The sequence below is a fragment of the Salvelinus fontinalis genome, chromosome 14, assembly GCF_029448725.1.
Source record: "Salvelinus fontinalis isolate EN_2023a chromosome 14, ASM2944872v1, whole genome shotgun sequence".
Lineage (NCBI taxonomy): Eukaryota > Metazoa > Chordata > Actinopteri > Salmoniformes > Salmonidae > Salvelinus > Salvelinus fontinalis.
Genome location: NC_074678.1, coordinates 33,573,608 through 33,589,941, shown reverse-complemented (window position 1 = coordinate 33,589,941; position 16,334 = coordinate 33,573,608). Strand labels below are relative to the sequence as shown.

Genomic DNA, 16,334 nt, shown 5'->3' with positions numbered 1-16,334 from the left:
TAAATGTTAATTTTTTTATGGGGGATACAGCAATATCTTGATGCAACCTTCATCTTTATTACAGGTTTAGGCAGGTTTAAAAGCAACACAACATGACTGAGCTTTGATACCTAGACCTTCATTTTCTAGTTATTCTTAAACAGGGTTAGGAAAACATTTCTTAGTACATTTGCTAATTGCTGCTGTTCATGTCCGGACTGAACTGAAACATAGGAGGTTACGCCTGAACGCATACAGAAGCAGTGGACATGCTGTGAGGAGAAGTAGGTTGTCATTCCAGCATCACCTGGTATAAGCCTCAGCAAAAAAAAACAGTTTTTGGTTACATACAGTACAAACCAACCAAAAACAACCATCACAGATTTCCATGCTGCTGAAATCAAATCACATTATTGATAGTTTGGGAAATTACTCAATTGAATGACTTACAAAACCCTTATTCAATAAAGAAAGTTAACATCAGGACCTCTGTCCAGTAACCTTCACTTAAGGTACTGGTATAACTTAATGCTTGCTGCTGTAACCTTAGTGTTAGTGAGGTCAAATAGAATACAAGTTCTCTTAAATAAAATAGCTTAACCGTTAAACATTGTGGTCCACAGCTAGTCTGGCTCACAAAAACAGCAACTGAAACCTTACCACTCAACAACCAGTCTGGTCTCCATCACCCATTCGCTCATATGTAAAGCTAGTATTGTATGTCAGTATTTGTTGCGTAAGCAGGATGCACGTTGAAGCGGAGCAGAAGGGTGACACTGACAACAGGATCTCATACCATGCTGAGCTCTCTGTGGGAGTAAGGGAGCCATTTCAGATCATCCTACATTCAAGGTACAATACAAAAAAACACTGCATGGCATGTCTCCTCTTTAGAAACCCCTGTTATTGTTTCCTTTAAAGGATTAGTTGTGTATTTCTACAGCCTTTGAAATGTGGTTTGGAGATGGTGTCATCTCCAACCTGTAGGGACAGTTCAGCCAAGGGTTCGAATATTCTTCAGTAGCTCTGGCTTGAGGAGTGCAGGACCCTTTCCAACGGCAGCAGAAATGTCCGCTTGCACTGCGGCATCCCAAGAAAATGTCAGCAGAACAGCAGGGACCTCCGAGAGAGAGAGAAGCATTAGTCAGCACCTTTGTACAACAAAAGTAAATTGATTGCATTGCTTATTTTGCCTGATGTACATTTTCTGAAAATTACTGCTTACCAGGCTACATTCATTCAGGGCCAACTCTTGGGCCTCCCTGAGTTTGTGTCCTCCTGGCGCCACCAGCTCAAAGGGCTGCCAGCCGTCCACCAGGGAGTCCCGCACAAACTGGAAGAGCACAGACACCTTGTCCCAGGCCAGGAAGGTGCCTGAAAGGCAAAAAAAAAATGAAAATGGAGGCACTGTGCTTTTACTGGTATTTACAGCATTATCCACTAGCGTTGCTGCAGGTAGAAAATTCTACTAAATGTTCTGTATTTGACCCAAGCGGTCTCCGATCAATGTCTGGTTGTGCATGTGAGTTTGGGAGGAATCGCCTAAGCCAGGGGACGCCTAACTGCAAATCTTAAAATCGCACAAAACCTATTATTTGTCAGGAATACTATTTGTAGATCAGTGATCCTACACCTAACTTTATTCAAGCTGATTCGCCAACGAACTATGGAAGTTACATTGTAATGCAGTTTGAGTTTTGTGCAATTAAGGTTCACAGAGCTACGAGTCCTACTGCCAAATTAATCTAAGAATGATTGTCAGTGTCATGTTAGAAGCACCCCAATGCATTTGACTGGTGAACACCTACAGTACACCAGCTGTTGGAAACCCTAAACATTCTTTGCTCAAATGTTTATACAGTACAAGTAAAAAGTTTGAACACATCTAGTAATTCAAGGGTTTTTCTTAATGTTTTACTATTTTCTACATTGTAGAATAATAGTGAAGACATCAAAGCTATGGAATCATGTAGTAACCAAAAAAGTTATCAAAATACACTGCTCCAAAAAATAAAGGGAACACTAAAATAACACATCCTAGATCTGAATGAATTAAATATTCTTATTAAATACCTTTTTCTTTACATCGTTGAATGTGCTGACAACAAAATCACACAAAAATGATCAATGTAAATCAAATTTATCAACCCATAGAGGTCTGGATTTGGAGTCACACTCAAAATTAAAGTGGAAACCCACACTACAGGCTGATCCAACTTTGATGTAATGTCCTTAAAACAAGTCAAAATGAGGCTCAGTAGTGTGTGTGGCCTCCACGTGCCTGTATGACCTCCCTACAATGCCTGGGCATGCTCCTGATGAGGTGGCGGATGGTCTCCTGAGGGATCTCCTCCCAGACCTGGACTAAAGCATCCGCCAACTCCTGGACAGTCTGTGGTGCAACGTGGCATTGGTGGATGGAGCGAGACATGTTGTCCCAGATGTGCTCAATTCGATTCAGGTCTGGGGAACGGGCGGGCCAGTCCATAGCATCAATGCCTTCCTCTTGCAGGAACTGCTGACACACTCCAGCCACATGAGGTCTAGCATTGTCTTGCATTAGAAAGAAACCAGGGCCAACCACACCAGCATATGGTCTCACAAGGGGTCTGAGGATCTCATCTCGGTACCTAATGGCAGTCAGGCTACCTCTGGCGAGCACATGGAGGGCTGTGCGGCCCCCCAAAGAAATGCCACCCCACACCATGACTGACCCACCGCCAAACCGGTCATGCTGGAGGATGTTGCAGGCAGCAGAACGTTCTCCACAGCGTCTCCAGACTCCGTCACGTCTGTCATGTGCTCAGTGTGAACCTGCTTTCATCTGTGAAGAGCACAGGGCGCCAGTGGCGAATTTGCCAATCTTGGTGTTCTCTGGCAAATGCCAAACGTCCTGCACGGTGTTGGGCTGTAAGCACAACCCAACCTGTGGACGTCGGGCCCTCATACCACCCTCATGGAGTCTGTTTCTGACCGTTTGAGCAGACACATGCACATTTGTGGCCTGCTGGAGGTCATTTTGCAGGGCTCTGGCAGTGCTCCACCTGCTCCTCCTTGCACAAAGGCGGAGGTAGCGGTCCTTGCTGCTGGGTTGTTGCCCTCCTACGGCCTCCTCCACGTCTCCTGATGTACTGGCCTGTCTCCTGGTAGTGCCTCCATGCTCTGGACACTACGCTGACAGACACAGCAAACCTTCTTGCCACAGCTCGCATTGATGTGCCATCCTGGATGAGCTGCACTACCTGAGTCACTTGTGTGGGTTGTAGACTCCGTCTCATGCTACCACTAGAGTGAAAGCACCGCCAGCATTCAAAAGTGACCAAAACGTCAGCCAGGAAGCATAGGAACTGAGAAGTGGTCTGTAGTCACCACCTGCAGAACCACTCCTTTATTGGGGGTGTCTTGCTAATTGCCTATAATTTCCACCTGTTGTCTATTCCATTTGCACAACAGCATGTGAAATTTATTGTCAATCAGTGTTGCTTCCTAAGTGGACAGTTTGATTTCACAGAAGTGTGATTGACTTGGAGTTACATTGTGTTGTTTAAGTGTTCCCTTTATTTTTTTGAGCAGTGTATATTTTATATTTGAGATTCTTCAAAGTAGCCACCCTTTGCCTTTGACAGCTTTGCATACTCTTGGCATTCTCTCAACCAGCTTCATGACGAATGCTTTTCCAATAGTCTTGAAGGAGTTCCCACATATGCTGAGCACTTCTTGGCTGCTATTCCTTTGCTCTGCGGTCCAACTCATCCCAAACCATTTCAATTGGGTTGAGGTCAGGTGATTCTGGAGGCCAGGTCATCTGATGCAGCACTCCATCACTCTCCTTCTTGGTAAAATAGCCTTTACACAGCCCGTGGGTTTGTTTTGGGGGTCATTGTCCTGTTGAAAAAAAAATGACATTCCCACTAAGTGCATACCAGATGGGATGGCGTATCACTGCAGAATGCTGTTGTAGCCATGCTGGTTAAGTATGCCTTGAATTCTAAATAAATCACAAACGTGCCACCAGCAAAGCACCTCCACACCTCAATGCTTCACGGTGGGAACTACACATACGGAGATCATCCATTCACCTACTCTGCATCTCACAAAGACACAGCGGTTGGAAACAAAAAAGTTAAAATTTGGACTTGGACCAAAGGACAGATTTCCACCGGTCTAATGTCCATTGCTCGTGTTTCTTGGCCCAAGCAAGTCTCTTATGTGTCTTTTAGTAGTGGTTTCTTTGCAGGAATATGACCATGAAGGCCTGATTCACGCAATCTCCCCTGAATAGATGATGTTGAGATGTGTCTGTTACTTGAACTCTGAAGCATTTATTTGGGCTGCAATCTGAGGCTAGTAACTAATGAACTTATCCTCTGCAGCAGAGGTAACTCTGGGTCTTCCTTTCCTGTGCCAGTCCTCATGAGAGACAGTTTCATCATAGCGTGATGGTTTTTGCAACTGCACTTTTTTATTTTACCTTTATTTAACTAGGCAAGTCAGTTAAGAACAAATTCTTATTTACAATGCTGGCCTAGGAACAGTGGGTTAACTGCCTTGTTCAGGGGCAGAACAACAGATTTTTACCTTGTCAGCTCAGGGATTCGATCTAACAACTTTTCGGTTACTGGCCCAACGCTCTTGAAGAAACTTTCAAAGTTCCTGAAATGTTCTGGATTGACTGACCTTCATGGACTGTCGTTTCTCTTTGCTTATTTGAGATGTTCTTGCCATAATAGGCACTTGGTCTTTTACCAAATAGGGCCATCTTCTGTATACCACCCCTACCTGGTCACAACTGATTGGCTCAAACGTATTAAGGAAATAAATTCCACAAATGCACACCCGTTAATTTTAATGGCTTCCAGGTGACCACCTCATGAAGCTGGTTGAGAGATTGCCAAGAGTGTACAAAGATGTCATCAATGCAAAGGGTGACTACTTTGAAGAACCTCAAATATAAAAAAAGATGTTGATTTATTTAACACTTTTTTAGTCAGTATATTATTCCATATGTGTTATTTCATAGTTTTGATGTCTTCACTATTATTCTACAATGTAGAAAATAGTAAAAATAAAGAAAAACCCTTGAATGAGTAGGTGTGTCTAAACTTGACTGGTACAGTCTATCACAGTGCCATCCGTTTTGTCACCAAAGCCCCTTATACCACCCACCACTGCAACCTGTATGCTCTAGTCAGATGGCCCTCGCTACATATTCGTCACCAGACCCACTGGCTCCAGGTCATCTATAAGTCTATGCTAGGTAAAGCTCCGCCATATCTCAGCCCACTGGTCACGATAACAACACCCACCCACGCGTAGCACGCGCTTCAGCAGGTATATCTCACTGGCCATCCCCAAAGCCAACACCTCCTTTTACCGACTTTCCTTCCAGTTCACTGCTGCCAATGACTGGAACGAATTGCAAAAATCGCTGAAGCTGGAGACTTATATTTCCCTCACTAACTTTAAACATCAGCTATCTGAGCAGCTAACCTGATCGCTGCAGCTGAACGCAGCCCATCCAATCTACCTACCTCATCATCATATTAGGCAAGTCAGCAGCATACCACCCTGCATACCACTGCTGGCTTGCTTCTGAAGCTAAGCAGGGTTGGTCCTGGTCAGTCCCTGGATGGGAGACCAGATGCTGCTGGAAGTGGTGTTGGAGGGCCAGTAGGAGGCACTCTTTCCTCTGGTCTAAAAAATATCCCAATGCCCCAGAGCAGTGATTGGGGACACTGCCCTGTGTAGGGTGCCGTCTTTCGGATGGGACGTTAAGCAGGTGTCCTGACTCTCTGAGGTCATTAAAGATCCCATGGCACTTATCGTAAGAGTAGGGGTGTTAACCCCGGTGTCCTGGCTAAATTCCCAATCTGGCCCTCAAATCATCATGGTCACCTAATAATCCCCAGCTTCCAATTGGCTCATTCATCCCCCTCCTCTCCCCTGTAACTATTCCCCAGGTTGTTGCTGCAAATGAGAACGTGTTCTCAGTCAACTTACCTGGTAAAATAACGGTAAAATAAAAAATAAATAAATATTGTTTTTATTTACTTTTCTGCTCTTTTGCACACCAGTATTTCTACTTGCACATCATCATCTGCACATCTATCACTCCAGTGTTAATTTGCTAAATTGTAATTACTTCGCTACTATGGCCTATTTATTGCCTTACCTCCTCACGTCATTTGCACACACTGTATATAGACTTTCTTTTTTTCTATTGTGTTATTGACTGTACGCTTGTTTATTCCATGTGTAACTGTGTTGTTGTTTGTCGCACTGCTTTGCTTTATCTTACCCAGGTCGCACTTGTAAATGAGAACTTGTTCTCAACTAGCCTATCTGGTTAAGTAAAGGTGAAATAAAATGTATATTTTTTTAAAACTCTATTTCTGCTTATCACAATAAAGTAGGTGTCTGCTGGCAGATACAGACCCTGCAGTATGTTTCCATCAGGCAGTCGTATTCTCAGCAGGGTGTAGTTGTATTTCCTCCTCTCCCTCTGCTCCTCTCTCTCCCGCATGGCCTTGGTACGCAGCATGGCGTTCTTCTCCACCGCCTCGCTCCTGAATACCACACAACCACCATGACTTTATCTTACAAACAAAATAGTCATAACTGGAACAAACCACCCAACAATAATACACATGTCATGTGCACTAATGGAGTGTACCTTACACAATAAATACAAGTAGTATCAGTGCCATCAGTGAGTTGTCCATACTTTTGCTGCTGCTCCCTCTTGAGCTCCTCTGCAGTGAGGTTGTAGAACTCTGGGGGTAGTTCGAAACACATGGCGTTGGGGGAGGGTCTGAAGGCCTGGGGCTGGTGGTCCAGCTGGGCTCTGACTGGCTCTCCCCTTTGCAGCCGGTCCATACTCTCCTTCATCACCTCCAGGGCCTCCGGGTCATGCTCCATCAGCACCAGGAACTCTTCACTCTCCTCTGGGAAGGCAAGATGAATCCGCAATTATTATCCCGGGTACCACTTATAGCAGTGGTTCTCAACTGGTTTTGTATTGGGATCCAAATTGAATCAGGTTGTCTCGATCCCATATTTGCGTCGCTTTTTGTTGTTGATGTCGTCAAAGATGCAATCTGGAAAACTATTTTGATAGTAAATGTAGCAATTATATGACAAGGGAACAACAGTCCCACCGTTTTCATTGTCAACAATTCCATTTTGCACATACAGTTGAAGTCGGAAGTTTACATACACTTAGGTTGGCCTCATTAAAACTCGTTTTTCAACCACTCCACAAATTTCTTGTTAACAAACTATAGTTTTGGCAAGTCGGTTAGGACATCTACTTTGTGCATGACAAGTAATTTTTCCAACAATTGTTTACAGACAGATTATTTCACTTATAATTCACAATTCCAATGGGTCAGAAGTTTACATACACTAAGTTGACTGTGCCTTTAAACAGCTTGTAAAATTCCATAAAATTATGCCATGGCTTTAGAAGCTTCTGATAGGCTTATTGACATAATTTGAGTCAATTGGAGGTGTACCTGTGGATGTATTTCAAGGCCTACCTTCAAACTCAGTGCCTCCTTGCTTGACATCATCGGAAAATCAAAAGAAATCAGCCAAGACCTCATAAAAAAACAATTGTAGACCTCCACAAGTCTGGTTCATCCTTGGGAGCAATTTCCAAACGCCTGAAGGTACCACATTCATCTTTACAAACAATAGTACGCAAGTATAAACACCGTGGGACCACGCAGCCGTCATGCCGCTCAGGAAGGAGACGCGTTCTGTCTCCTAGAGATGAACGTACTTTGGTGCAAAAAGTGCAAATCAATCCCAGAACAACAGCAAAGGACCTTGTGAAGATTCTGGAGGAAACAGGTACAAAAGTATCTATATCCACAGTAAAACGAGTCCTATATCGACATAACCTGAAAGGCTGCTCAGCAAGGAAGAAGCCACTGCTCCAAAACTGCCATAAAAAAGCCAGACTACGGTTTGCAACTGCACATGGGGACAAAAATCGTACCTTTTGGAGAAATGTCCTCTGGTCTGATGAAACAAAAATAGAACTGTTTGGCCATAATGACCATCATTATGTTTGGAGGAAAAAGGGGGATGCTTGCAAGCCGAAGAACACCATCTCAACCGTGAAGCATGGGGGTGGCAGTATCATGTTGTGGGGGTGCTTTGCTGCAGGAGGGACTGGTGCACTTCACAAAATAGATGTGGATATATTGAAGCAACATCTCAAGACATCAGTCAGGAAGTTAAAGCTTCGTCGCAAATGGGTCTTCCAAATGGACAATGATCCCAAGCATACTTCCAAAGTTGTGGCAAAATGGCTTAAGGACAACTAAGTCAAGGTATTGGAGTGGCCATCACAAAGCCCTGACCTCAATCCTATAGAAAATGTGTGGGCTAAACTGAAAAACCGTGTGTGCGAGCAAGGAGGCCTACAAACCTGTCTCAGTTACACCAGCTCTGTCAGGAGGAATGGGCCAAAATACACCCAATGTATTGTGGGAAGCTTGTGGAAGGCTACCCGAAACATTTGACCCAAGTTAAACAATGTAAACGCAATGCTACCAAATACTAATTGAGTGTAAGTAAACTTCTGATCCACTGGGAATGTGATGAAAGAAATAAAAGCTGAAATAAATAATTCTCTACTATCATTCTGACATTTCACATTCTTAAAATAAAGTGGTGATCCTAACTGACCTAAGACAGGACATTTTTACTAGGATTAAATGTCAGGAATTGTGAAAAACTGAGTTTAAATGTATTTGGCTAAGGTATGTAAACTTCCGACTTCAACTGTATTCTTGATTAAAAATGTTAAGCTCACTGGTTTGAAACCCCCCAAAAATTCTAACAAATCCGCTAAATAGTGCCGCTAATAACTCTATATTGAAAATAATGCGAGTAAAATTGTTCAGAGGATAAATCATAGGTTAAAAAAAATATAGGTTTCTTGTAATTTTTTTTACTAACTTTCTACCTGGTTTTAGTTTTGACTTGAGTATAATATACACTACATTGCCAAAAGTATGTGGACACCTGCTCGTCGAACATCTCATTCCAAAATCATGGGCATTAATATGTAGTTGGTCCCTCCTTTGCTGCTATAACAGCCTCCATTCTTCTGGGAAGGCTTTCCACTAGATGTTGGAACATTGCTGCGGGGACTTGCTTCCATTCAGCCACAAGAGCATTAGTGAGGTCGGGCACTGATGTTGGGCGATTAGGCCCGCAGTCGGCATTCGAATTCATCCCAAATATGTTTGATGGGGTTGAGGTCAGGACTTTGTGCAGGCCAGTCAAGTTCTTCCACACCGATCTCGACAAACCACTTCTGAATGGACCTCGCTTTGTGCATGGGGGCATTGTCATGCTGAAACAGGAAAGGGCCTTCCCCAAAATGTTGCCACAAAGTTGGAAGCACAGAATCGTCTAGAATGCCATTGTATGCTGTAGTGTTAAGATTTCCCCCTGGAACTAAGGGACATACCCCGAACCATTACAAAACAGCCCCAGACCATTATTCCTCCTCCACCAAACTTTACAGTTGGCAGGTTACGTTCTCCTAGACAGATGATGAAGCGTGATTCATTACTCCAGAGAACGTGTTTCCACTGCTCCAGAGTCCAATGGCAAGCTTTACACTACTCTAGCCGACACTTGGCATTGCGCATGGTGATCTTAGGCTTGTGTGCGGCTCCATGGAAACCCATTTCATTAACCTCCTGACGAACAGTTATTGTGCTGACGTTGCTTCCGCAGGCAGTTTGGAACTCAGTAGTGAGTGTTGCAACCAAGGACAGACGATTTTTACGAGCCTCGCGCTTCAGCTCTCGGTGGTCCCGTTCTGTGTGCTTGTGTGGCCTACCACTTTGCGGCTGAGCCGTTGTTGCGCTTAAACATTTCCACTTCACAATAACAGCACTTACAGTTGACCGGGTCAGCTCTAGCAGGGCAGAAATTTGACGAACTGACTTGTTGGAAAAGTGCCATCCTATGACGGTGCCATGTTGAAAGTTACTGAGCTCTTCGGGAAGGCCCTTTTACTGACCATGTTTGTCTATGGAGATTGCATGGCTGTGTGCTCGATTTTATACACCCAACAGCAATGGGTGTGGCTGAAATAGCCGAATCCACAAATTTGAAAAGGGTGTCCACATACTTTTGTATATATCGTTTTTTTTTTAGACACTCATTTAAAACCTCCCGCGACACACCAGCTGAGAATCGCTGCCTCTGCAAAAACATACTAGGCCACACAGACAATAGGAAGCACAGATGTTGCATTTGGATGGGTTTACCTTGTCCCTGCACATCCAGCATGATGCTCTGAAAGCCCACAGCCTGCAAGAACTCCCGACTGCCCTCCACAGTCTTCACCTTCTCCTAAGGAGAGCGAGATCAGACAGGGAGAGATCAGACAGGGAGACAGGGAGAGATCAGACAGAGAGAGAGAGAGATCAGACAGAGAGAGAGAGAGATCAGACAGAGAGAGAGAGAGAGATCAGACAGGGGGAGAGAGAGATCAGACAGAGAGAGAGAGATCAGACAGAGAGAGAGAGATCAGACAGAGAGAGAGAGAGAGAGATCAGACAGGGGGAGAGAGAGAGAGAGAGAGAGATCAGACGGGGGGGGGGAGAGATCAGACAGGGGGAGAGGGAGAGATCAGACAGGGAGAGAGAGAGAGATCAGACAGGGAGAGAGAGATCAGACAGGGAGAGAGAGATCAGACAGGGAGAGAGAGAGAGATCAGACAGGGGGAGAGATCAGACAGGGGGAGAGATCAGACAGGGGGAGAGAGAGAGAGAGATCAGACAGGGAGAGAGGTGAATGGACCACACCAACAGAAAACATTGAGTCTCACATTACCCTCCTTATGACTCAAATGTACCTGGAACACCTTGTTACTGAGTTTGATCTTCCTGTACTTCTCTTCTGTGGGGTTCTTACAGATGTTTTCAATGTACCTGAAAAGATGGGAGAAAATTATGGGATGTCAGGACACTCATCGCATGAACTCTTGTCAACATGACAATGTAAATCACACATTATAGCAGGGTTTCCCAAACTCGGTCCTGGGCTCCCCCCCTGGGTGCACATGGTTTTTGCCCTAGCACTACACAGCTGATTCAAAGAATCAAAGCTTGATGATGAATTGGTTATTTGAATCAGCTGTGAAGTGCTAGGGCAAAAACGTGCACTCAGGGGGGCCCCAGGACAGAGTTTGGGGAACCCTGCATTATAGGACAGTTCCATTTCTCACTTGCTTATGATGTCCACTGCAGCCTTGACTTTCTCCCTGTCCTTGTTGAAGGTATGAACCATCATTATGGAAGCCTCCACTGCATCCTCTTCAAACCGCTGTTGGACAAGACAAGGTTTATCATGTGTATTCAGTCAGGACCATACTAATGAAAAAGGAGGGTTTGTGGCAAATTAGTGTTAAGGCTTTTTACATCAATTCTTCATGTCAGTCAAAATCAGATAATGCAATCATGATTATCATACAATCATGACATCATATGACTTTAAAAAGAAGAATCACTTTCAGACCTACCATGAAAATGGCCTCTTTAATGTGCACTTCTCTCCCGCTCTTAGTTAAGGTGGCTCCAGTAAGCGGGCAGGTGAAATACACACCTGTTACTGAGAGAAATACCGGATCCTTAACACTGGAGCCCTGCAAAAGATGACACATACTAGCTATAAATAACAACTCAATGGCAGTAGTGGCACAATAATTTGTATGTGAGTAACAGTAACATGCTGAGCACACCGCTCGCGTTGGTAAATAAATGTACACATACATGTTATTCAATCATTGCACCCACACTGGTCGTGCGCGCGCGTCTGCGTAGACAGGTGCTAAAATAGAACTTGGTTATATTTGTGACGCTTGACTCGCTGCAAGTCCCGCCTCCTCATTGTTTTTTAGCAGCATATACCCACATGGGTGATTGAAAGATGAACTGAGGTCCACACTCCAGTCCGTAGTGGTAATGCACCTTAAAGATGGTTGCCAACTGCCATATAAAGTCGAAAGAAGAAGCCTGAAGGAGGAAAGATTAGTAGAAACTAACTTTACCCTTTTATCTGTGAATAATTGTCAGAGTATGCACCTTGTGCATTTCAGGTAAAATAACAACCCAATGTTTATATCCCAGGACAAATTAGCTAGCTAAATTGCCATAAATGTTTAATGCTTTTCAACCTGTCCCCAAATTAATATAGTTGGTTCAGAGTTTGTTTTGATATTTCAAACTGCGTGTCCTGATCGCATCTGGTGTGGGTGGACAAAATAAAAATGCGCGCGATGGAGTGTGCGGTCTGTTCAGCATGTAAGAGAAAATGTATTAATGTAATGTATTCCTTGCCTCAACAGCTGTTATCTTTTCCTTCTCGGTCGCTGCTACTGCCGCAGCTTCTGCCTCAAGCTCTCTTTTCACTGTGGAGTGATAAATAAAGAAAGACCATTAACCCACAACCCAGTTCTTTATTTCTGACCACTGATGTGAAACACCTGCACGGCTTTGACATCATCAGTCATTTAAGCAGCAGTTGTTGGATGCATAGGAATCGCTCACCCTGGAGCCGGATGGCATCCTGTGAGGTTTGTGCCCGTGGGCGTGACTGCCCATCGATCCTGGCCAGAGCTGCAGCCCCTGCCTTCTGAGCTCCTTCAGTGGGAGCAGCATGACGGGGCTTGGCAGGGCCACTGTTCTGCACAACTCGGGGCTTGGAGCTGCAGGGAACAGAAGGGGACACGTTCACCATTTGACTGCACGTACACTACATGCTGTGAAATATAAAGTTATATGGCTTGTTAGCTAAACTCACAAGGGTTTGCATTTAATAGAACAGGCTATGATGATGTAGTCTAGCTGATTCCAAACTCAAAGTCCTCCTGACTTCAGAGTCTGGAAAGGCTGTTTTGATTTTATTGTCACGATGAGTTGATAATGAAGTGGGCTGTGCTTTTACTGTTTGGTTCTCCTCTGGCTCTTTCTCACGCTATGTGTCTTTCTTTTACGCCTGCTACATTAGAATACTCTCAAACACCCACAGCCCCAGAGAGCTGCCCCTTCCATTATATCTGTTACAGTTTCAAATCCAAACGAGAGGTCTGTTAGTTGAGAATTATCTGTTAATTGAATGATTAGAATATTCCACCCTGAAACATATAATTGTATGGAATTCATTAGAATGTATAAAATCATAATCAATAAATGTGTAGTCCTAGTCAGAATTAGGGTAAAACAATATGTCTTTATGGTATTTTAAACACAGACTGTCTGAGCTCGGTGCCGACCTGACTAGAGATTTGGGAGAGAACGGGGAGTACGTCTCAAAGACAAGGTCTCCCTAATCTCTGTCGGCTGGGGAGTGAGACAGTGTGTGGGTAGCAGGACATTGTGTGCGTCTGTTTGTGTGTATGTGTGTGCGTGGGAAGTCAGTATAAAATTAATTGTTTTGTATTCTTGACTTCAGAACGTTCCCGTGAATAAACCTTTTTGACTGTTTTAGCTGGGCCTCCGTCTGTTTCATTCGACCAGGATCTTACATATTCTGGTTTGCAGACTGAGTAATATAATTAAATGGGGTTATGTACCTGGAGAACATCATTCTCTTATCAGGTCTCAAACATAGAAATATTATATTTTGTTCTCAACCCCCCAGGAATTTTTGTTGTTGTTGAGAGAACCAATCAATGCCTCCGCTCAATTACTGAGCGAATATTGCATTAACAAACAGCCTCCTTTCCAGACCAGTGAGTCACAGCTCTTCCTCCATAGAGATCCATTTAAATTGGTCCGTGCTACCCGGGATGTCCCCATTGAAGTTGACACTGGTTAGGGTAGGGCCGTCCCAAGGATAACGGAGAGCACTGACCCTATTAAATTAGAATTTAATTAAAGTATTACAATTCCTGACTATGTCTTCCTCGCTGTGTGGTGGCGTAAACCAGGCTAATGTAACGATGATGCACCCTGTCCTGAACACTAGAAAAACAAACATAACGGAGCCCATCCAGGTCACGGGGAAGGCAACTCTACGAATCAGACATATCATATACTTGCTGTGTCGATTATATAAACATATTTTCAACAACTGAACTGTCAACAACATGAGCAAAGCCGTTAACGTTAGCTGGCTACGTTAGCGTGCTAGCTCACTAGAAAAGTTTGTTTACCTGCCGCCTTCTGCGAGTTTCTTTCCTGGCCCCGCTGACTTGAATTTTATATCTTTCTTTATGTCCTCGAAAAATTTCTTCATTGTTTACTGTTTTTCACAAGAAAATAACCTGAAATACAGCACAGCTGAATGAAAAAAGCTTAGTGTATTCTTTACATCAAAATGCAAGGGTCGTTACCACAGCCACAAAGTCATACTCCGCCTATTTCGACAATGTATTCTTAAATGTGATTTTAAACCTAACCTTAACCAAAATTTTAACCTTGTGCCTAACCGTAAATTAAGATCAAAAAGCAAATTTTGTTTTCATCAATTTTTACAATATAGCACATTTGGACTTTGTGGCTATGCTATCTAGTGGAAACTCAAAGGAAGAGGAAACGGACGATAAACGGGTCTATCCACGAAGTTGTGATAGATTATGTACAGCGGTCTCTGGTGGTCTGGATGTACAATCATGCGGCTGCGTTCCAAAGAAATAAATACGTTTCAATTCTCAATTGCGTACAAGCAATTTTGGGATCTATGTTGAAACGTATCTATAGCAGAACAGCAATTATCAAATGCTCAAATGCATAAACAGAACTTTTGATAATTTTCTTGCCTTTGTACCCGACTTGCATATCTTAGACCATCTTTGCAAAACTTTAAATACAAATGTAATCAGTGAATACAAAATTCAGTGTTTAGCAGGAGCTTTTCTAGGATTTAAAGACATTGGGAGCATAGCCCAAAGCCAGTAGGGGGGTCTCCTCCGGAATTTCAACAGCTAAATGCATTAATTTGTTGCACTTTGAGATTAATATTGAGAGATTAGAACATTGAGATGTTAGATATTTTTTTAGGTAACTTGAACCTTCCACAGCAGACACTGCCAGTACTCAATTACATTTCCTACTGTGGATCTCTCTACTCTGGAACACTCTTTACTCTCTACTCTGGAACACATAGCCTACATATACAGGCTATTGCCAAAAACCACTCAACATCAGACACACTCTGACCTGTCCAATAAGCCAAAACTGATGAAAGAATCACACAGTACCCAAACAAACACACACACTCTCTCTCTCTCTCTCTCTCTCTCTCTCTCTCTCTCTCTCTCTCTCTCTCTCTCTCTCTCTCTCTCTCTCTCTCTCTCACACACACACACACACACTGTGCAGTAATTCGAATCCATAGAGCAGCTTTAAGTGATACAGTCTACTGTGCGCTCACCCTTCCTCTGCCTCTCTCCTTCACTTTCTCTGTGTCGTCTGTTGTTGTCTCTCTTCTTCTGTTGCTGTCTCTTAGTATTCTATGTTGCTGTCATTTGTCTATCATCCTCTCTCATCCTGTCCTCGTTGTAAAAGTGTAAAACTAAACAATTGTTTTAATAGTCATTTCACCTCACCATGTTTTACTTTCACTGTCTGTATTTCACTTCTTATAATACGTGAAAATAAATCCAAGTAATTAGAATCTATAGAGCAGCTTTTTTTAACCTTTATTTAACTAGGCAAGTCAGTTAAGAACAATTTCTTATTTTCAATGACAGCCTAGGAACAGTGGGTTAACGACAGATTTTTCCCTTGTCAGCTTGGGGATTTGATCTGGCAACCTTTCAGTTACTAGTCCAACACTCTAACCACTAGGCTACCCTGCTGCCCCAGCCTACTATGTGCTCAGTCCACCTCTGTACTCTCTCCATCTTCCTTCATTTTCTCTGGGTCTTATTAGGGCTGTTGCAGTGATGATATTACTGCCACACCGGCAGTCATCAGAAGTCATGACCACAGTAAAATTCCATGTGACCATTGAGTCACGGTAATCTCCTTTTATGCACTCTGGACATGCTTTGGTAGTACCCAACTCAGTAACAACCAACAGGTCCTAATGGCCTGGTACTCAGGGCTCTATTGTTCCTCTAACCACTCTGACATCAATGCAAATGCTATCTAAAATCACATCAATCACACAAAACAGGAGGTCTATCATACTTACACACTTAGGCCTATCAAACTCACATAACTGTGATGATCAATTTGAAGAAAGAAGTTCAACAACAGGTTGAAACTGAGTGTAAAACATAGGAGTTCTGGATGTTGTTTGAAAGCCTAACACAACGAAATAGACAGCGCTAAGATGATGATTAATTCAAAACATCCATATGCATATTATAGGTT

At 43.4% G+C, this 16,334-nt stretch overlaps 1 protein-coding gene across 1 annotated transcript; it reads right to left on the bottom strand.

Annotated features, from left to right (window-relative positions):
- Nucleotides 1-35: 35 nt before the first annotated feature.
- LOC129810685 (UBX domain-containing protein 6-like) lies at nt 36-14,563 on the bottom strand. Its single transcript, XM_055861451.1, has 11 exons — nt 14,168-14,563; nt 12,561-12,718; nt 12,351-12,421; nt 11,534-11,656; nt 11,240-11,337; nt 10,868-10,943; nt 10,278-10,362; nt 6,704-6,923; nt 6,415-6,545; nt 1,205-1,353; nt 36-1,099 (listed from the first exon to the last, which is right to left on the bottom strand). Exons 1-11 carry the CDS (start codon nt 14,248-14,250, stop codon nt 974-976), a joined length of 1,320 nt encoding a protein of 439 aa, XP_055717426.1. The 5' UTR covers nt 14,251-14,563; the 3' UTR covers nt 36-973.
- Nucleotides 14,564-16,334: the final 1,771 nt, after the last annotated feature.